The sequence below is a fragment of the Oncorhynchus tshawytscha genome, linkage group LG07 (genome assembly GCF_018296145.1).
Source record: "Oncorhynchus tshawytscha isolate Ot180627B linkage group LG07, Otsh_v2.0, whole genome shotgun sequence".
In the NCBI taxonomy this organism is placed as follows: Eukaryota; Metazoa; Chordata; class Actinopteri; order Salmoniformes; family Salmonidae; genus Oncorhynchus; species Oncorhynchus tshawytscha.
Genome location: NC_056435.1, coordinates 54518226 through 54540696, shown reverse-complemented (window position 1 = coordinate 54540696; position 22471 = coordinate 54518226). Strand labels below are relative to the sequence as shown.

The window sequence follows — 22471 nt, the reverse complement described above, 5'->3', positions numbered from 1 at the left end:
CACACACACACACACACACACTGAATCTGTCAGAGGTAACTGAACTCCCTACCTATCCTCCCCTCCTACTCTCCCCTTTGTCCTTTCCCTCCTTCCCTCCAGATGCTACTAAGATCACCTTGGCTCCCTCTAACGCTGACATCAACCAGGGGGAGAACGTCACGCTGCAGTGTCACGCTTCACATGACCCCACCATGGACCTCACCTTCACCTGGGCTCTCAACGGAGCTCTGCTGGACCTGGAGGACCCCGGCGGACCGTACCATCGCGTGGAGGGGGTGAGTTAGTCAGGCCACAGCAGAGCAAACCATTGCAGGAATGGGGGTGTGTCATGATGAATGACACAAAAAAACTCCACGGGTTCTCTTGGGGTTATTTTGAATCAAAGAGTTAGAAATTTAATTAAACTCCTTAACTGATTTTGGAATCAAACAGCTTGAAATGAATATGATTCCCAGTGTGATTAATGGAAATAAGAACCATTCAGCAGGGTTTATTTAAACAACAAACATTTTATTAGAGACAGCTATTATACGCTTAATTGAATCACTTAAGATCTATGCTGCAGACCATATCAAGGAGACCATCCGTGTAATGTGTCTCCCTCCCTACCGTTCACGTCTTGCTGACCTAACACTTCTAGGTTGATGATGTGACTGCCATTTTCCATGCCTCTGGGTGTACTGGGGATTAGAGTTTAGAATGTTGACCCAAACAAGTTTCGGTCAGCACCGAGATTTCACTGTCACTGGAGTCATCTTTATAATGGTATATACTTTTAAATCAGTGTTGGATATAATTGAATTGAATTTTAATTAAAGTTACCTTCAATACTGCTGTGAAATGGTGATGATATGAATACTGAATATCTGGCTTGTTTCTCTGTAGCAGACAGACCATGTCTCCAATTACGAAACAAGTTCTTTCTCTCTTTCTCTCTCCACTGTCACTTGTTCTCTCTTTCCTCTCTCTCTCGGTCTCTCTCTCTATATATATCTGCCTCCCTTTCTCTCTGTCTTTCTCTCGCCCTCTTTCTCTTTAATCTCCCTCACACTCTCTCTTTAATCTCTCTTTCTCTTTAATCTCTTTAATCTCTGCCCCCTTTCTATTTAATCTCTTTAATCTCTTGCCCCGTTCTCTTTAATCTCTCGCACTCTTTATCTTTAATTTCTCTCTTGCCCTCTTTTTCTTTAATCTCCTTCATCTCTTTCATCTCTTGCCCTCTTTCTCTTTAATCTCTTTCATCTCATCTCTTGCCCTCTTTCTCTTTAATCTATTTAATCTCTAATCTCTCGCCTTCTTTCTTTTTAAATCTCTCACTCTCTCTCATTCTCTCTCTCCACCCTCCCATTCTCTCTCCCTCTCCACCCATCTATCTCTCTCTAACAGAAGGAGACCGTAGGTGACCTGTTGATAGTGAGTGGTCATCTGAGTCAGGCAGGAACATACAGCTGTACAGCTCAGACTGTGGTGGACAGCGCCTCAGCCTCCGCTAAACTGGTGGTCAGAGGTAAGACCCCGATCATATCACAACAACTCACCTGACCTTTTCTATGATGGTCATCCTTATAAAATGTTTGTTTTACAGCATTGCAGAACTTAATTGTAACATCTTATGCGGATTTTTGAGTTAATTACTTACATAATCATCCTTATCCCCAGGCCACAATGCGCTACGTCCACTACTTTCTGGGTGAGAATTTGTACTTGCATGTACATGAAGAAGGTTAGATAAAAGTCCTGACTAGGCATTCTCCAACTGTCTCTCCTCAGGTCCCCCGGGACCTCCAGGTGGTTTGGTGGTGAAGAATGTTGCCGCGACGTCGGTGGAGTTGCGTTGGAGTCGTGGCTATGATAACCACAGCCCCATCGGGAAGTATGTTATCATGGGTCACTCTCCACTGTCTCCTGGTTGGAAGAGGATGAGGACAGGTAAGAGGACCACCACTGTCTGTGTGTGTGCTTATCTGTATACCTGTGTGTTTTTGTGTCAATCAATTAGTCCCTGACTTCTCCTTCTTTCCTTCATCCGCATTCTCCTCCGCTCTTCTCACACAGACCCATCTAACATTGAAGGCAATGCTGAGTCGATTCGTGTGGTTGGCCTGTTGCCATGGATGGACTATGAGTTCCAGGTCATTGCCAGTAACATCCTGGGCAGTGGAGAGCCTAGTATGTCCTCTCACACTATACGCACCCAGCAAGCAGCTCCCACAGTGGCCCCTAGTGGACTAGGTGGAGGAGGAGGAGACCGCAATGAACTCATCATCACCTGGACGGTCAGTGTGTGCGTGTGTGTGTGTGTGTGTGTGTGTGTGTGGGGTGGGGTGGGGGTGGTGTTAGAGAGAGAGTTTTGTCATTGTGAAAATGTACATAAAGTTTTGTTTGAATCTGATCCCAGCCCATGGCCAGAGAGTACCAGAACGGAGATGGCTTCGGCTACATCCTGGCATTCCGGAAGCAGAACTCTCCAACGTGGGTGGTGGAGCGTGTTTCCAACGTGGAGTCGTCTCGCTATGTTTATTCCAACCAGAGCCTGTCTCCCTACTGCCTCTTTGAGGTGAAGATCAAAGCCTACAACCGTAAAGGAGAGGGTCCCTTCAGCCAGATCGCTGTGGTGCACTCTGCAGAAGAGGGTGAGCAACCCAAACTCTAACTTTAACCCTAACCTCAACCCTAGCCTTAACCCTTCAGTCAGATCACCCTGGTGCACTCTGCAGAGGAGGTTGAGTCAGAACAGGTCTGGGGCATGCAGGAAGGATTAGGAGCATTATGCTTGTTTGCCACAAGAGGGCGAACAAAAACACAAAAAAGCAGATGTTTACCAACCACATTATGTAAATTCATTGTGTTTATCGTACTTATGTGTGTTAGATATGATCCGACTCCCCAACCCTTATTTTACCCATGACCCTCCATGCAGAGCCCACGGTGGCGCCCTCCAGGATCAATGCCACGGCTCTGACAGCATTCGAGATGCAGGTGTCGTGGGACCCCATCCAACATCTTAGCACCAACGGTATCCTCCAAGGATATGAGGTCAGGACCTGCACAACACCAGCATATAACATATGTGACAAGCTATTCTATGAGCCCTGGTCAAAAGTAGTGCACTATGAATTGAATAGGGTGCCATTTGGGACCCATCTCTGGACTTTTGCTCAAAACCAGTCAGTCCCAGTCAGTACCATCTATGGTGCCATCAGTCCCCTGACGCTAGTGAGAGACCGTCCTGGAGTTGACCTCACCTCATCTTATCTTCTCACACCAATAAAGATGGTACTAATTTATTAGATGGCCTGTGTGTGGTTGGGATCAGCATGTTCAGTCTGTTGACAGGCAGATTAGGTCTGATGGTTGGTTATCACGATGGCCCTGTGGGGAAACAATGGCAGAGATTAATATTATCATGGTTCAACAGGTGTCACACTTTCATATTTTTTATTGTACATATTTGAAAGGAAACAGAGTTTAAGAGAATAAAAAATACAGAATAGACAGTGCCTTCAGGTGAAGCATAAAACAGCAAAGGGCTTAGATACAAGGCTCACCAGAAAATATGCTCAAATTTATAGAACCACACAGTATATTGTGAAGAAGAGTACAGGTATCTAACATTCCTAATGATTTGACAAAGTTTGTGTTTTTTTTCAGTAAAAGAAACTATTCCAGTAATAGGCATCTCATTCCTTTAAGAGATGTACCCACGGTCACGTAACTAATTGTTTGACAATGCTGTGTATGTGTGTGTCTACAGATCCGGTACTGGCGTCAGCATGAGCGGGAGGCATCTGCAGACCGTGTGCGTACAGCTGGGCTTGAGACCACGGCTCGCGTGGTGGGATTGAGACCCAGCACCCGGTACCATGTTACCGTAATGGCCTACAACAGCGCTGGCACAGGACCAGCCTCACCCAGAACCACTGTCACTACCAGGAGACCACGTATGTAGGATACCTAACATGTACACACACACACACACACACACACACACACACACACACACACACACACACACACACACACACAGTGTTGCCACCATCAAGACACCATTCCGTATATATGACATAACATCCCAGGGGGTCAAACACAATGGGGCCATATTTGCAAACATTATAAAAAGTTTAAGTTCAAGGTTAAGTTTAAGCATCAGCCAGTTTAAAATCGCTGACGTAGTGTCACATGATAAAACACTACATTGTAGCTGTCCCATCGGATAACCTGGGACACGTTAGCCCTATGCTAACTTTACCAGGTGGCACTGACTATTTCCTGTAACAACTTTGTCGTCAGTGTATCAAAGATGTTCAACTTTTTCTCCACAAACCAACAGTATTTCAATGAAATAGGTCAACTTGTCCTCCAGATGGATTTGGTAAACATCAAGGTTTACTCTTCTTCCACTTGGTCTGTCACAAAGATCAATATGTATCATGATGCATCCTTGCCTTGGCTACTAGCTACTAAAGTCAGACAAAGTTTTTTGTTAAAAAAAAGACAAAGAGCCTTGTGGCCTTGTCAAAAAGTTGTCATTTACCACAATTGATATCCCTGCCAGATGGCATATAGCACTAAGGGGTTTAACATGTCATCTCTGGGGCACAGTAATTATGGGTTTGAGTCCCTGTGAAGTCAAGCTTTTTTGTTGAGAAAAAAACTGTTCACTGCTGGTCCTCAATGCTCAATTCAAATAAGGCTTAAATGACGAAGTGGATGATTCTAACAACGCACACAGAACGCTGTACATGTAAGTGTAGCCTACATCAGAATTTAAAGGACGTTTTTGGTCTAACACTACTGTTATACTATGCTATTATATTCAGTATGCTTGGCCTATGTAGAATACAAATTCATCATTAAGTGTTCTTGCAAGACATTGATTCAGCTTTGATATAAACTGTATTTAACATGCACCAGTAATGCAGCACTAATGTTATACGCCTGCGTAGTAGCAGTAGGCAATTGGTCATCTTCATTTCCAAGGTTTTGTCTGCAATTCCCTGCAACACACTAACACTACAAATGTCATTCTATATTTTAAAGGAAAGAAAATGTATCTCACCTGGGATTCCAACTTGCCGCATACCGTGAAAAGTACCAGGTGCCAGGATCACTACACTGTGATCTAAACATCCAGTTTAAATAAGAAGCTTTTTAGTAACTTCAAAAGCAGATTGTGCCGCTTGACTTTTGTCACCCACAAGTTGAACATCTTTGATAGGCTGATGAGGAAGTTGTTAAAGGAAATAATCACTGCCACCTGGTGAACTTAGCATAGGGCCAACGTGTGCCATGTTATCTGATGGGACCAGCTGCAATGCAGCATTCTATCGCGTGACAATACACCCACCATTTTTATTGGCTGATGCTCAAACTTGAATATAAACTTTGTCTGAAGTTCGTAAGTATGGTCTCAGTGTTTTTGGGAGGGTGGATATGCACCTGGCTACCAGTATCTACTGGGCTTAAGGGTGTAAAGGGATTCTTGTGGAGGATTTATAGAGTGAGAGGGAATCATGTCTGTGCTGATCCTGATACAGAGGATCTCCTCTCCTTAAGCTACTGATACTGATACCTTAACCCACTGTCAACATTAGGCAAAATTATGCCTATATTAATATATTCTATATGATATCATGCCTTTTGGTTTGCATTTTGGCTACAGTTTGGATCGTCATGTTTCTGTGTCCGTAAAACGTGTGTGAGACTATTGTATTATCACGTAGATGTATCTAAGTTTAACTCCCGGAAGGTGAGGCAGGTCAATAAGTTGGTGTCTCTAGTTGTTTTCCTTCGTTTACCTTTACAGCTCCTAATCGTCCCCCTGGCAACGTGTCCTGGAAGACTGATGGCTCATGGGTAACTGTTAGGTGGGATCATGTCAAGACCCTAGACAATGAATCAGCCGTACTGGGTTACAAGGTGAGTGGTGTCTGTTTGTAGGAGAGGTGTGTGCAGGTAGGTATGTTATTCTCATATTGCGAATGCACTGTCAAAATATATTAAATCATGTTAACATGTGTGAAGTGAAAGGGGATATGTGGTCAAAATGAATAAAGTTGTTCTCAGAAGCTACTTGTAGTAAACCCTTCTGTAAATAATCAGATATGTAGTGCAATAAAAAGATCATGTAAAGGAATCAAAGAGCATTTGATAAGGCTCAGCCTGGCAATAGAAAAACATTCAAGATATGACATATCATCAGTAGATAACATGAACCATACTATTCTGGTTTTATAGTGTGATGCTGTGCAGAGAGAAAACACAAAAGTCATGAAAACAGTATCTTAATAAAACAAATAATAGTTCATCAAGGGGAAAGGACACACATTCAATAACCCAACAAATGTATTTCCTCTGTAGAAATTGTGTGAATAGGTTCCCTCCCTCTGTCTTCTCTCAGGTCCTGTACAAGCACGAGGGCCAGTCTGCTCTGAAGGTTCTGGACAAGGGGAAGACGTCTGTGACCCTGCCTCTACCCAAAGACAATGGCTACGTGGTCCTGGAGATACGCTCTTGGGGGGAGGGGGGCGACGGAGCCGCACAAGAGACCATCGTCTCCCGAGACTCAGGTGAGACTTAGACTGACTGTGTGTGTCCCAATAATATATTTTTTCTCATAAAGTGTACACTCGTTCACTACTTCCCCTAAATCTATAAGCATTGGATTGGTGAAAGGATGGGCTATAGATTGTTTCTACCATATTTCTTATACCAGTCATTTCCTTTCATATCAGTGAAGGGAAGTGAACAAGTGCACACGAACATAATTTTTGTAACTTTCAAGGATTTTGTGGAATTCTATCAGATTGCATCTAGGGCCTTTTTGGGTAGTTCAGATTATCACAGGTATCTAATTATCTCTGTCCCTCCGCGTGGCCTTATCACATGTATACTATGTTAAATAATGAAATAATACCATTGGTTTTTCTACTGAGGGTTTCAGCATGAAATAGCCATTGTCTTTTTTACCCACTTTCATTTATTTTACGATGTCAATATGTCTTTGTTGTATATGTTTTAGGGCCAAACTGGTGGCAGTTGTAATAAAAGACAATTGTTGGAAGATTTGCAGAGTTGCCATTGTTGATTAGATACTTTTTTCATTAATTAGTCTATATTATCTTGAGCACTTATGGTGTCGACTTCTACCGAAGGTAACTCCTCTCCCTGTTCGGGCGGCGCTCGGCGGTTTACAAGCCGCCACCGATCCCTTTTTCCTTTTCTGTTTGTTTTGTCTGTGATTCTTTTTCACACCTGGTTTCATTTGCGTTTATTTCTGTGTGTATAAGGGTAACCTGTTGCCTGCCTTAGTTTGTGCGGGATTAGACTTTTGTGTATTGTGCTCGATTGTATTTAAAGTTTGTTGTTCTTTTGTGTATTGTGCTCGATTGTATTTAAAGTTTGTTGTTTTCACGGTTACGCACGTGCATTTGAGTGTCGGAACTGTGTTTGTTCCTCCGTGCGTTTGCACGAGTTCTCAGTATCAAGAGCGTAGTTTGTATTTTCGATTGTGCCATTTTTGTGTTGGTGGACTGTCTGATTAAACACGCTTCTCAGACATCCCTGCTCTCCTGAGCCTGACTCCTACACCTCTCACCTAGACGCACGTAATCACATATGGTCTATCCACTAGAAACCCATGGACAATATGGACACAGATATAAAAAAAAATAATCATGTTAAATATGAATAAATGTAAAAGTTATACAAGTATAAATTACCAACGTTGCCATAGATGACCTGTTCTTGACCAACATTCCAGTAACAGTGGTAAATGAACAATAGCTTTGCAACTCTATACACACCACATAGCCCTAGAGCTTCTTCAGGCAAGGTTTTGTGCCAAGTTTAAGTCACAACCCCACCTAGGACTACTCTATATAAAATATAAAATAACCAAATCCCATCTCCTGTTCTGCATGAGTCTACCCCAACAGCTAGTGTAGCCCATGGCTAACAGGATAAGCTAGCTTTCACACAAAGAAGGTTACAAGAGCTTAAGTGGTAATTGGAACCATGCGGCTATACACGGCAGCCCAGTCATAATTAGCTGGGAGGATGAGGTCAAACTGTTCTGTGAAATCCATGTCAAGTCAAGTTTTATTGGTCACATATGTAACAGTATAGCTTCCGTCCCTCTCCTCGCCCCAACCTGGGCTCGAACCATGGACCCTCTGCACACATCAACCACAGTCACTCACGAAGCATCGTTACCCATCACGCCACAATAGCCACGGCCCTTGCAGAGCAAGGGGAACCACTACTTCAAGGTCTCAGAGCAAGTGACGTCACCAATTGAAATGCTATTAGAGTGCACCACCGCTAACTAGCTAGCCATTTCACATCGGTTACACATACACATGGTTAGCAGATGTTAATGCGAGTGTAGCGAAATGCTTGTGCTTCTAGTTCTGACCCTGCAGTAATATCTAACAAGTAATCTAACAATTCCTAACAATTTCACAACTACCTTATACACACAAGTGTAAAGGAATGAATAAGAATATGTACATATAAATATATGGATGAGTGATGGCCGAACGGCATAGGCAAGATGCAGTAGATGAGTACAGTATATACATATGAGATCAGTAATCTAGGGTATGTAAACATCATATAAAGTGGCATTGTTTAAAGTGACTAGAGATACATTTATTACATCCAATTTTGAATTATTAAAGTGGCTGGAGATTTGAGTCAGTGTGTTGGCAGCAGCCACCTAATGTTAGTGATGACTGTTTAACAGTCTGATGGCCTTGAGATAGAAGCTGTTCAGTCTCTCGGTCCCCGCTTTGATGCACCTGTTCTGACCTCGCTTTCTGGATGATAGTGGGGTGAACAGGCAGTGGCTCGGGTGGTTGTTGTCCTTGTTGACCTTTTTGGCCTTCCTGTTTCTGATAGCCTATCATTTCTCAAGTGGGAATTGGAATATTGGATCTGGGTAGCTTTCTGGAGTCCTGTTGCTGCCTGTGAGGTTGCTAGGCTGCTGTGGGAAGTTGAGGTTCATCAGTGAGTGACAGGGTTTAATGAGAGGTAGAGAGGGTTAATGGGGGTTTACCTCACTGGATTCTGTATTAGTGCCTGTCTATCACACACATGCAGGAATGCACGCATACTGAACACATCTCTCTCTCTCTCTCTCTCGCGCTTTCTCTTTCTCAAACAGGAACTGGAATGATGGTGCAGAACCAGGCAGGATCCCCATGGTCCAATCATGCTCCTCTCCTGCTCACCGCTACACTCTCCATCACTCTCATTGGCTTACTGGACCTGTGATTTACAACAATCCCTGGATATTATGTTTCATGGTCTACGCCGATTGGTCAAATTCACCTATCTGGAGTTTTGTTGGGGTGGGGTTAAGGGATGAATTTGAATAGGTGGGGAGGGATGTGTGGGGTAATATTTTGAAGCAAGGGGGATGGTGGGAGTTGTCAAAATGACTAATGGTTATTTTATTCTTTTTATAAGAAAATCAAAGAGGGTAATTTTTTTATGTGTGGGTCTATGGGGTTCCAAGTGGGTCAGACTACCTGATTGTCAGTTACATTGGTGTCGTTAGAACCATGCCTTATGGGGATAAGAGAGGCCTTTGTGCTTCACAGCAATAGGTCACTCTCTCCATGTCTCCTGGCTTTCCCTACTCTGCTATAAACCCAAGGCTCACTGGCGTATGTCACCCAAATCAGCCTGTGTATGTAGAGCATCATGTGTACATACCATTGAGAATGAAAGAGGACTCTAGTGCCCAAAAGCATGTTTTAGCAAGGGCTGCGCAATTGAGGACTTTAACCATTCTGAAGTTGTCAAATGGGTGGGACATCCTATGGGTTAAGGAAGGATCACATAATTCCATCCAGGTCCTCAGGAGGGATCAGCCAATGAATTATACTTGTGATCAAACATTCCATAACTGCAGGTGGCAGTAAATCGCCAACCTTCACTTTATACCTGTTTAAGCAACACACTACCAGGTGGCAGTATGCACCCTTTCATTTTTTTTTTCGCCAACTCATAGAAGTAGTAGTAGAAGAAAATGTACTACTTCAAAATGGAGATGGTCTCAATGGCGCTGCCCGTGCTCTCACAGACGCCATAATGGGACAGGTAAAATGATGAGTCCTCTATAATTATCTATGGTACACACATACGGAACAGTGGACAACATCTCTGGTTCCCTCAGACACTGACCAACTCAAACGTTTGTATCTAGAATAAGATGAAGGGGGATAAAACAGTGATGTCATAAATGTCATGATTTTTGAGAAAGTCTACTTCAAATGGAACTCACTGTAAATAGAACGCTACCTTAGCCTACTGGTCTTTCTTATGACACAGTCTCTGTTTAAAATGGTCCTTTTTCTCTTTGGATTGTCTGCCTGTGTATTTGTTTGGTTGCTTTATTATTTGTTTGCGATGGCAGCATCCAGATGAATAACTTTAATGGTCCAAATGAATGTTTACCTTTTTTATTGTTTATGTTTAGATGAGAGAACTTACCTTGATAAAGAGCTTCATCAGTTCTTTCAACAGCGAAAATACGATGAAAGTGTGATCACCAAAGTACAGAGTTATCGTTAGTATTATTATTAATGCCACCATTATTCTGTCACCCTTTATCCATAAACTTTTATGTAACATGTCCTGTTGTTCATTAACTGTTAATCATGCAACACACCTGCCATAAATACTGTCTGTCTGAGAAGGGTTCACGACAAGGATACGACATCTAAGGAACATACTGCATATGCTAGTTAATCATGAAGCCCCTGTGATATTGATTTGGGTGTAAAGCAAAGAGAATTCCAACAAGCTGTTTAGATGTTCCCGATGTTTCCAGAGTTACAATAGCAACATGTCAACCTTTCATGCCCTGACCTTAGAGATCCCTATTTATTCTCTATGTTTGGTTAGGTCAGGGTGTGACTCGGGTGGGAAAATCTATGTTTCTATTTCTTTGTTGTTTTTGCCGTGTGTGGTTCCCAATCAGAGGCAGCTGTCTATCGTTGTCTCTGATTGGGGATCATATACTGTATAAGTTGTCATTTTCCGTTTGGGTTTTGTGGGGTGTTATTTTCTGTTTAGTGTCTGTGCCCGTCGGAACTGTTCGCTTTCGCTTTTGAATTTGTTATTTTTGTTTGAGTGTCTCTTCAAAAATAAACATCATGAACACTTTCCACGCTGCGCTTTGGTCCACTCTTCCTTCCACCGACGAGAGCCGTTACAGAACACCCCACCAAAGAAGGACCAAGCAGCGTGGCCAGGAGGACTGGACATGGGAGGAAATCCTGGAGGGACAGGGCCCTGGACACGGGCCGGGGAGTATCGCCCTCCAAGGGAGCAGATGGAGGCAGCGAGAGTGGAACGGCGACTATTTGAAGAGTTAGCTCAACGACGGAAACACGAGAGGCAGCCCCAAACGGGGAGATTGGCGGAGGTAGGGTTTAGACCTGAGCCAACTCCCCGTGCTTACCGTGGGGAGTGTGTGACTGGTCAGGCACCGTGTTATGCGGTGATGCGCACGGTGTCTCCAGTGAGCATTCACAGGTCGGTGCGCTCTGTGCCAGCGCCCCACATTTGCCTGGCAAAATTGGGCATCCAGCCAGGACGGGTTGTGCCAGCTCTATGCTCGAGACCTCCAGTGCGCCTCCACGGCCCAGTGTATCCGGTGCCTGCTCCACGCACCAGGCTTTTAGTGTTTCTCCCCAGTCTGGTGAGACCTGTTCCGGTTCCATGTACCAGGCCTCCAGTATGTCTCCCCAGCCTGGTAAGACCTGTGGCAGCTCCACGCACCAGGTTTCCAGTATGTCTCCTCAGTCCGGTGAGACCTGTTCCGGCTCCACGTATGAAGCCTCCAGTGATGATCCATGGCCCGGTGCCTGTAGTGATGATCCATGGCATAAGGCCTCCAGTGATAATCCATGGCCCGGAGCCTCCAGTGATGATCAATGGCACGAAGCCTCCAGTGATGATCCATGGCCCGGAGCCTGCAGTGAAAATCCAGGGCACAGAGCCTCCAGCGACGGTCCCCAGTCCGGAGCCTCCAGCGACGGTCCCGAGCCTCCAGAAAAAGTCCCCAGACCGGAGCCTCCAGCGATGGTCCCCAGTCAAGAGCTTGCAGCGACGATCTACGGTCCGGAGGTCCCGGTGACAATCCCTGCACCGGAGGCGCCACCGAAGTGGGAGGAGCCTAAAGCGGAGGGGGGCTGCGTCCCGCACCGGAGCCCCCACCGAGAGTAGATGCCCACCCGGACCCTCCCCTATAGGTTCAGGTTTGCGGCCGGAGTCCACACCTTTGTGGGGGTTACTGTCAAGCCCTGACCTTAGAGATCCTTATTTATTCTCTATGTTTGATTAGGTCAGGGTGTGACTCGGGTGGGAAAATCTATGTTTTCTACTTTTTTTTTGTTTTTGCCATGTGTGGTTCCCAATCAGAGGCAGCTGTCTATCGTTGTCTCTGATTGGGGATCATATATAAGTTGTGTTTTTCCGTTTGGGTTTTGTGGGGTGTTATTTTCTGTTTAGTGTCTGTGCCCGACGGAACTGTTCGCTTTCGCTTTCGTTTTTGAATTTATTATTTTTGTTTGAGTGTTTCTTGAAAATAAACATCATGAACACTTTCCACGCTGCACTTTGGTCCACTCTTCCTTCCACCGATGACGAGCTTTACACAACCACTGCCTTTGTCAAGTGTTATGCCACTGTACATTAAAACCGTGGCCACTTTTGAACAGTGGGTCTTCTCCTATATTTTCCCATCTGATAACTCCTGCACCTAGAAAGTCTGTGGAATGTATGTTCAGTACAATACCTTGAACTATTGATTTTGGGCGTAGCCAAGAAGTTCAATGGTAAACTGCTCTTTCAACACAGTGTGTCTGTTCTCAATATTACTACTGTTAGATACATCTTAACGTGAAACAAGATGGCAACTACTGTATGTTGTCTCTTGTTTTATTCAATTTCTGTTGGTCTGAACCATATAAAGGCAGGTTGGCCAGTAGCAGTACGTTTGTGCTTCTACATGTTGCTCTATGCAGTAGAACAGTTCTAGGAACCAAGATGCTCTGTGGCATTCCAGGTTTTCTTAGTCATCACTAATTGTAATTCTATGATTTCAAAACATCTCAGGAGTGTAGGAATCAAACAATACCTTTTATGGTTTGCAAGGGGTCTTTTTTTGTTATTTGTAAAAGTCTGGGAGTTGAAAACGGTTTGTTGAGCAAGTGGTTGGATGATGGATCACTTGTTTTTTCCAGTGCTGTTTGCTAGCTACATCTCACATTTTAGGGCCAAAGCTGTACAGAAGTTATTGTTTGTTTTAAACAGACATCGACTGATTGTCAACATCAGAATGAGCGTGATACAAACACACTCTGGACATGAAACATTTTGATGACAATCTGTTAGTACAGCAACAACGCCACTGTACCCAGAGTTCCCAGTTTTGACAGTCATTTTGTTTTCATAATAAATTGATGTATTCAACACCTGTCAGTTTTGATGTTTCAGACCCGTAGTGTTTTGATTCCAGTGTGTGAAGCCACGCAATCCTGTGCCTGACAGTGTTCAGGTCATTTTCTATTGGATCGGGAGTGTTGCGTTTTATAAACTGTTTTGGTATGTTGATCACTGTACCTTAAAATAAAGAGGGCAGCTAAAAAAGAAACGACGTGACTGTCCATACCTCCATACGTCCATACCTCCATACGTCCATACCTCCATACGTCCATACCTCCATACGTCCATACCTCCATACGTCCATACCTCCATACGTCCATACGTCCAGATGTCCATACCTCCATACGTCCAGACGTCCATTCCTCCATACGTCCATACCTCCATACCTCCATACCTCCATACGTCCATACCTCCATATGTCCATACCTCCATACGTCCATACCTCCATACGTCCATACGTCCAGACGTCCATACCTCCATACCTCCATACGTCCATACCTCAATACGTCCATACCTCCATACGTCCATACCTCCATACCTCCATACGTCCATACCTCCATAAGTCCATACCTCCATACGCCCAGACGTCCATACGCCCAGACGTCCATACGTCCAGACGCCCATACCTCCATACGTCCATACCTCCATACGTCCATACCTCCATACGTCCATACCTCCATACCTCCATACGTCCATACGTCCATACCTCCATACGTCCATACCTCCATACGTCCATACCTCCATACGTCCATACGTCCATACCTCCATACCTCCATACGTCCAGACGTCCATACGTCCAAGCGTCCATACCTCCATACCTCCATACGTCCATGCGTCCATACCTCCATACCTCCATACCTCCATACGTCTTATAGTAATATAGTAATGAGTTACTATAAACACAAACTCTCACTTTGAAGTTGAAGACAATGAATGCATGGTAATACTGTCGTTAAAACTGCAGAACAAGGGCATCAATTTGACTCTCTTTCAACATGCCGGTCAAACTATAGTCAAACATATATCTCATTCAGCAGCTGCTGCAGGGTCAAACAGTTACTAAGGCCTGATATGCTGAAAGCCACTGAACCACTCAGCTCTGTACACTGTATCACATCTAGCTGTTCAATAATGTTTAAGATAAACTGATACAGCCACCAACTAGGAAAGCAGCCTGTGTTCCCGTAAGCACAGGATAGGAGTTACTATGGTAAAGACTGAGCATACAAAACAGAATAACCTCAAGTCGACGGGGCATGGACTCTACAAGGTGTTGAAAGCGTTCCACAGGGATGCTGGCCCATGTTGATTCCAATGCTTCCCACAGTTGTGTCAAGTTGGCTGGATACCCTTTAGGTGGTTGACCATTCTTGATACACACAGGAAACTGTTGAGTGTAAAAAACCCAGCAGTGTTGCAGTTCTTGACACACTTCAACCTGTGCGCCTGGCACCTACTACCATACCCCGTTCAAAGGTACTTAAATCTTTGGTCTTTCCCATTCACCATCTGAATGGCACACATACAGAATCCATTGTCTCCAGGCATAAACATCCTTCTTTAACCTGTCTCCTTCCCTTCATCTACACTGATTGGAGTTGATTTAACAAGTAACATCAATAAGGTATCATAGCTTTTACATGGATTCACCCGGTCAGTCTGGAAAGAGCAGATATTCCTAATGTTTTGTACACTCAATGTATTTGTACACTGGATCTCACTTATCATCGGTCTGTAGATACTATACTGTACTGTACTGTGCTGCTAGAGTACAGTTGCTAGCACACACTTAGCTCACAACTCAGAGCCTACTGTTTGGTGGGTAGTGTTGTTCCTTCCTCACCCAGCACTGGTATAGGTCTGAGAAGACGCACAAGTACACGTGATCTGCCCTTGCTCATTCTACCCCAATCGGGAAGGTTGCCTCAGCTATGGAATGTTGTTGCCCTTTTGGTTATGTACGTAATGCTAGCTTATTGATTTGTGTGTGTGTGTGTGTGTGTGTGTGTGTGTGTGTGTGTGTGTGTGTGTGTGTGTGTGTGTGTGTGTGTGTGTGTGTGTGTGTGTGTGTGTGTGTGTGTGTGTGTGTGCGTGTGCGTGTGCGTGTGCGTGTGCGTGCGCGTGCGTGTGTGTGTGTGTGTAAATGTTTTTGTTAACGCAACGCTTTTCATATTTAAAACTACCATCAGATATCTCTGTAATACTAAGGTGACATCATGTCCAAAAACTGTTGGAATGTTGTGTCAACTTCAGGAAGTCTGATTGGTCGGTTCATCTCTCACTTTATGGTGGAAGCTATGATGCTCGAAGTAGATGTTGCCCGTAACCACAGATCAAGGATCAGTTACTCTCCCCCTAATACTAACCTGAAGCATTAGGGGGGTGAAAACACTGTCCCTGTATCAGTGGTTAAAAAGGGCAACCTCTCTGCTAGGATGTGCTTCATCTATTAGGGAGGGGGGACCTGGGTTGATTGTCTCAAGGGTTGGTTGTCACAGTCCTTATTATTACCAATCTAGAGATTGCTGTGTAATATTAAAATATGTCAATTATTTGAAAGATCTTATCCATCTGGTCAATTCATGTCAGCATGACATGTTTCACGTTTGTATTAGTCGTATGTACAGAATATACACATGGTATACACCGTCCATACCCTGTGAAATGCACACACGTACACATGTGTATGCAAAGACATGCATACACAAACAAATTTACTCAAAATGTCATATGTTGCTCTCACGGCATAAAATGTAGAATTTTGTTGGGAATATTTTTCGATCAAAGAAAGGCTTGGCTGTTTCTAAGACTCTGTATGCTGTAGTTCCTGTTACAAAAGGAATAAGCAACTACAGTAGCAAACATTGTGACAACCAACCCAAGAACGGAGCGTGTGTTTGATGGCTTTTAGCTCAATGTTGGAATACGATATGAGGATAGAAAGGGTCCCTACTGTATGTCAACCCAAGGCCTTGGTATTTCTATTAAGGCTTAAAAGAGTCTTGTAAGATATAAAAATACACGAGAGTAAAAAGTGTGAAAGCCAACTCCGGCCTCCCCTAATCAGTCAATCTCCCACTACCCAGAATAGCCGGGAAACTTATCACTTGCACTTTGATACCAATTATTATTAAGGAAAGTGAAAAGTATAAATAAGCAAGAACAAAGCACAGCTAGAAACTCGCCCTCTGTCACTGGTGGAGAAAGGTAATACGATCACATCCATATTCATGTTTTGTATGTAATATGTAATGTTATATTAATGTATGTGACATAGCTTGTAATTTCATATGTAATATCACCGCTATGTTGCAACTTACTTATCATGCATGACATGGTGATAACAGTGTGTTTATTCATTAACGTTTGAATAGCATTTGAAAAGATTTAGGTTTGTTAACAGTGGATATAAGTGTGTGTATGCTTAGATCAGACTTGGTTCAAATACTTTATTGAATACACTGCCGGGTGGGTGGAGTTGACCCTTTTGGTTATGGTGGCCAGGGCGTAAATAAAGGTTACATTTAAAACGTTTAAAAATGTTTTTAAAAACGACATTTTGGGGGACTTTTTAATTGGTTCCATTATACCAGTCAAGTTATAGTATGTGAAGTGCACTTCAAGCATTTGAAAGTGTTTATACATTTGACCTAGGTCTGGGTATACATGAATGTGATTTTGTTTAATATCCAGCTAATCAAGAACAATAGTTACATGGGTTACTAAATGTTAGAGATTGTGAAATACAAACACTATCCAATACTTTGTGATATCTAATATTTACAAACTTGGTTGACCTGAATGAACAACATAACAACAGAATTGCACTCTGCTTTTAAAAAGTATTTCAGGTATAAAATGTTATAATTGCATAATTATACGATTTCGTAATATATTTATATTTAAGAATGTATTTATTAAGTCATTTGTTTGTTTATTTGTATGTATTCATTTTAATAATCTATCCTTTCTTTCAGGTACATTGTTTCTAAGGAAAACATACTTTATTTTTACAACACAATGGCCAGACTTACTGTGCTTGCAGGTACATGCCTATGCCGTCTTCAGTCATTACCATCACTATCATCATCCCCATCGTCCTTGTCATTATCATCATCCTCATCCTCCTTATCATTATCATCATCCTCATCTTATTCTTCAACATGACCCACTGGCAAATGAGTCCCTAGTGTCTACTCTGTTAACTCAGTAATCTTTCCTCAGGTCTGGGCCTTCTGCTGATGTTGCAGATTGGTAAGCGTTTCCCTCATCAACTTTTTTACATTTCTCAATTGACATGTTTAAACCATAGAGATTAAGATTGTGTTCAATCTAATTCTGTGGTTTAAATCTCCTTATCTGAGCCCCAATTACACCTCTGAGGCTCTGTAATCCTACTCAAATTCATGCATCCTACGTAAGCATTTCAAATTAGGAATCCCATAAAGCAAAATAATCTAACCCATTATTTTAGAGCACTCCAAAGGGTCAATGTGAAATTCAGTCTCTGGATAGATTTCCTGTTCTACCTTCAGCTGCCTCCACCAAACTGGTGTGTCACATGACCAACTGGTCCCAGTATCGCCCAACCATTGGAAAGTTCACCCCCGAGAACATCGACCCATTCCTCTGCACCCACGTGATCTACGCCCTGGCCACCATCAACAGCTTCAACCAGGTCGCCCCTATCGAGTGGAATGACGAGACCCTCTACACGAGCCTCAACCACCTGAAGAATGTGTGAGTGACTCTGGGTTGACATCAGTGAGAGTTGGGCCTTAGTTAATAACTCCATGGTGAACACTAGGTTTGACTCCTCATCTTACCTCTCTGATCTGCAGGAACCCAATGATGAAGACACTGCTGTCTGTCGGAGGCACAGTCAACGGACTTAGCCCGTAAGTCTCTTATTGGTTCTTCACAGTATTTTATTGCAATTTCACAGCTCTCCAAAAGCATGGTTTTTGATGAGATAAAATTTAACTTTCACATCTTTCAACTACTCCACATTAAACAGATTTGTGTTTTTGTACCCAGCATCTAAAAAAGTCAATTTCAATGGTGCAGGTTTTTATTGTTTCCCATTCCACTCCTTTTTTTATCAGGTTTAATCATTGTGTTTTATCATAGTGTTTAATCATAGTGTTTTATAATAGTGTTTTATCATAGTTTTTTATCATAGTGTTTTATCATAGTGTTTTCCATTTCCCTACTTCTGCACATCAATAGACTCAGGACCAGAGAAACGGTTTACATTGTCTCTCTCCACCCCTCTAGATTCATCGGCATGGTGTCCAAGCCTGAGGGCCGCCAGGCCTTCATCAAGTCTGCCATCAGCTACCTGCGTTCCCATGGCTTTGACGGTCTCAACCTGGCCTGGGAGTTCCCCACTCAAAACGGCAGCCCCGATGGAGACAGGGAGAGATTCACCAAGCTCGTCAGAGTAAGCTTGCACATAAACGTTTTTACTGACAGTTATTTGCACTTTTATCTTTCAATGTGTTTCTGTCATTTTCTGTGGCTTGTTATCGTTGTAGCTCTGTCTATCCAGCTCAGCCTGAAGGGCCATATAGTTTTGACTATTTTCTGTACCTAATGTCTATGTATGGCTTAACAGGAGCTGCAGAAGGCCTTTGAGAATGACGCTAAAGACACCAGGCTGACCCAGTTGCTCCTGTCTGCCAACGTGGCTGCTCTTCAGCCCACTATCAACTCCAGCTACGAGGTGGCCCAGATCGCCAGGTACTGTAGACAGCATGGGTCTGGGAGAAACCCACTCAGCTGATATAAGTCTTTGATATAAATTGAAGTCTCTGTTTTCTCTCTCTTTCTCTTTTTTATCTCTCTCCCTCGCTCTCCTTTTCAAACAAACACACTTTATATACTTCATTCCCCTGTCTATTCATGTCTCTGCAGCTCTCTGGACTTCATCAACGTGATGACCTATGACTTCCACGGACACTGGGAGAGAGCCACAGGACATAATAGCCCACTGTTCCGCAGCAGCCATGACTCGGGGACACACTACCACTTCAATGTCGTAAGACACACTTTCTTTTTTAACATCTACACCAAGTTTTTCACCGGGAAACTTGTGAAGAAATTATGTAAATATAGGAAATATTGGTATAGATGTCCTCTATTGTAGCTCCCTTGTCTTAACCACCTGTCCCTATGTGTTAGGACTCTGCCATCACCTACTGGCTGGACAACGGTGCTCCCGCTGAGAAGCTGCTGATGGGTTTCCCCACCTACGGCCGTACCTACCGTCTCACCACCTCCAACACTGGCCTGGGAGCCCCCACAAACGGCCCGGCTGACGCTGGCCCCTACACCCGGGACGCAGGATACTGGTCCTACTACGAGGTGCGCTAAAACTTTAATAACTATGTTCATGATCATACATCTGATCTATAAATATATATATATTTTTTTTTACTCAAAGCACACGAGCCACGAATCTCAAAACACTATACGCCATTTTGTGTAGTTTGTTTGTTTATCTGTTTGTTTGTCATTATCTAACTGAATGTTTCGCTCCTCCCAGGTCTGCTCCTTCACCTCCGGTGCTACTATCGAATGGATTGATGAGCAGAAGGTCCCCTATGCCGTCAAAGGCAGTTCCTGGGTGGGCTACGACAGCAAAGAGAGCTACGCTGCCAAGGTACATGCCAGGAACATCTGAGTCAATATCAATCAATCATGCAATCAACTGATTTATCTCTAATGCCATGTCCATGTTAGCACATCTGTCTGTGTCTTCTTTGCTTCATCAGGTCCAGTGGCTGAAGACCAAGAACCTGGGAGGAGCCTCTGTGTGGACCCTGGACATGGATGACTTCAGTGGTGCTTTCTGTGCTGATGGCCCCTTCCCTCTTGTCAACCACCTCCGCAACTCTCTGGGTAAAGGAACTTACATTCAGTTCAATTGAATTCAGTTGACTTTACAAAGCTCTAAGTCAAGTACAGTAACGCTATACAGTATGTAGGTCTATATATCATCTCAAACTCTCCTCCCTTTCTCCATACCTCCTTCCCTTTCTCCCTCGCTCTCCCAGGCTTCGCCCCCAAGCCCACCACCACTCGGGCACCCACCACCACCCCAGACCCCATCCTCAGCTTCTGCTCCGGACGCCCAGACGGCCTGTACGTCAACATCTTCGACAACACCACCTACTTCCAGTGTTTCCGTGGCAACACCTACCTGCACAAATGCCAGCCCGGCCTGGTCTATGTTGATGCCTGCAAGTGCTGCAACTGGCCCTGAATTACTGCTAGCTATGTACTGTAGGACTAATTAGTTAGAATGCCATAACAACCTTCATTGACAACATGCTGTTACGGCAATAACCTACCGTAGCAACTTAGTCATGAAAATAAATGTTTTAATTTTGTCCTTTCTTGTTTGCCTGGCTACAATCTTCCTCAATAAAAAAAATAACATATAATGTGAATGTATAATTCTTTTGACATAGAATCACAGGATTTTCTGAGTTTTTTTCCAATCCTGTATATTGATTATGAAATTATGAAAAATATTAACAATGTTCCACCCATGAGGCCACTAGAAGGCAATCTGGTCATTTTAAATGTGTTAACATTTGTTTAAATGTAACCTTTATTTAACTTTTATTTTTATTTTTATTTTTTACCTTTATTTAACCAGGCAAGTCAGTTAAGAACACATTCTTATTTACAATGACGGCCTGGGAACAGTGGGTTAACTGCCTGTTCAGGGGCAGAACGACAGATTTGTACCTTGTCAGCTCAGGGGTTTGAACTCGCAACCTTCCGGTTACTAGTCCAACTCTCTAACCGCTAGGCTACGCTGCCGCCCCAACTAGGCAAGTCGCTTATGAACAAATTCTTATTTACAATGACCGCCTACAAAAGCCAAACCCGGACGACGCTGGTCCAATTTTGCGCCACACTATGGGACTCCCAATCACGGCTGGTTGTGATACAGCCTGGATTCGTTTGACTGCAGGAAAGAGCTACAATGCATATATCAAGCATTTAGTCAATGGTCTCTCTCCTCTCTGCAAATAAAACCACAAACATAAGAATGCGTCATAATCAATTACATTACTATAGTTTAGCAATTTTCTCTTGGTCTCAAAGAACTTCCCAAAGTTAGGGGGTTACCTTGTGTCATCTCACACAATATTATACATAACAGCCAATGTTATATTATTACCAGTTTACCAAGTCATTTCTAAGTTAATATCGGGGACTGAAAAATGAAGCAACATTTTATATTTTCCTTCCTACAAACCTGGATGTTTACCAGAAAACATGATAAACCACTCCCATGGTGGTTTATCATGTTTTCTGGTAAACATCCAGGTAGAGCAGTCTACAACCATGGGAGTGGTTTATCATGTTTTCTGGTAAACATCCAGGTAGAGCAGTCTATAACCATGGGAGTGGTTTATCATGTTTTCTGGTAAACATCCAGGTAGAGCAGTCTATAACCATGGGAGTGGTTTATCATGTTTTCTGGTAAACATCCAGGTAGAGCAGTCTACAACCATGGGAGTGGTTTATCATGTTTTCTGGTAAACATCCAGGTAGAGCAGTCTATAACCATGGGAGTGGTTTATCATGTTTTCTGGTAAACATCCAGGTACAGCAGTCTATAACCATGGGAGTGGTTTATCATGTTTTCTGGTAAACATCCAGGTAGAGCAGTCTATAACCATGGGAGTGGTTTATCATGTTTTCTGGTAAACATCCAGGTAGAGCAGTCTACAACCATGGGAGTGGTTTATCATGTTTTCTGGTAAACATCCAGGTAGAGCAGTCTATAACCATGGGAGTGGTTTATCATGTTTTCTGGTAAACATCCAGGTAGAGCAGTCTATAACCATGGGAGTGGTTTATCATGTTTTCTGGTAAACATCCAGGTAGAGCAGTCTACAACCATGGGAGTGGTTTATCATGTTTTCTGGTAAACATCCAGGTAGAGCAGTCTATAACCATGGGAGTGGTTTATCATGTTTTCTGG

General features: G+C 43.3%; 2 protein-coding genes across 3 annotated transcripts in view; both read left to right on the top strand.

Moving 5' to 3' along the window:
* The window catches only part of cntn2 (contactin 2), a 72666-nt gene extending 62021 nt beyond the window's left edge, over positions 1 to 10645 (top strand). For both annotated transcript variants that reach the window (XM_042324637.1, XM_042324636.1), the window contains 10 exons: positions 103 to 278; positions 1390 to 1510; positions 1774 to 1932; positions 2059 to 2279; positions 2402 to 2636; positions 2924 to 3039; positions 3758 to 3944; positions 5810 to 5922; positions 6404 to 6572; positions 9170 to 10645. In XM_042324637.1, the coding sequence (XP_042180571.1) occupies positions 103 to 278; positions 1390 to 1510; positions 1774 to 1932; positions 2059 to 2279; positions 2402 to 2636; positions 2924 to 3039; positions 3758 to 3944; positions 5810 to 5922; positions 6404 to 6572; positions 9170 to 9279 (1607 nt within the window). In that variant the 3' untranslated portion in view covers positions 9280 to 10645. The remainder of the gene's footprint in view (positions 1 to 102; positions 279 to 1389; positions 1511 to 1773; positions 1933 to 2058; positions 2280 to 2401; positions 2637 to 2923; positions 3040 to 3757; positions 3945 to 5809; positions 5923 to 6403; positions 6573 to 9169) is intronic.
* Positions 10646 to 16615: 5970 nt separating this feature from the next.
* Positions 16616 to 20912, top strand: chia.1 (chitinase, acidic.1). The gene is made up of 12 exons (XM_024427754.2): positions 16616 to 16671; positions 17442 to 17509; positions 17689 to 17718; positions 18000 to 18204; positions 18306 to 18362; positions 18742 to 18907; positions 19082 to 19206; positions 19381 to 19504; positions 19648 to 19830; positions 20012 to 20128; positions 20241 to 20367; positions 20523 to 20912. Exons 2-12 carry the CDS (start codon positions 17485 to 17487, stop codon positions 20729 to 20731), a joined length of 1368 nt encoding a protein of 455 aa, XP_024283522.1. The 5' UTR covers positions 16616 to 16671; positions 17442 to 17484; the 3' UTR covers positions 20732 to 20912.
* The last annotated feature ends 1559 nt before the right edge of the window (positions 20913 to 22471 follow it).

Excerpts from the sequence above, each read along its gene's own strand:
- chia.1 (XM_024427754.2), top strand. The coding sequence starts at position 17,485 with ATGGCCAGACTTACTGTGCTTGCAG. Across the intron at positions 18,908-19,081 it reads GATTCACCAAGCTCGTCAGA|GAGCTGCAGAAGGCCTTTGA; the intron begins GTAAGCTTGCAC and ends ATGGCTTAACAG. Across the intron at positions 20,129-20,240 it reads AAGAGAGCTACGCTGCCAAG|GTCCAGTGGCTGAAGACCAA; the intron begins GTACATGCCAGG and ends TTGCTTCATCAG.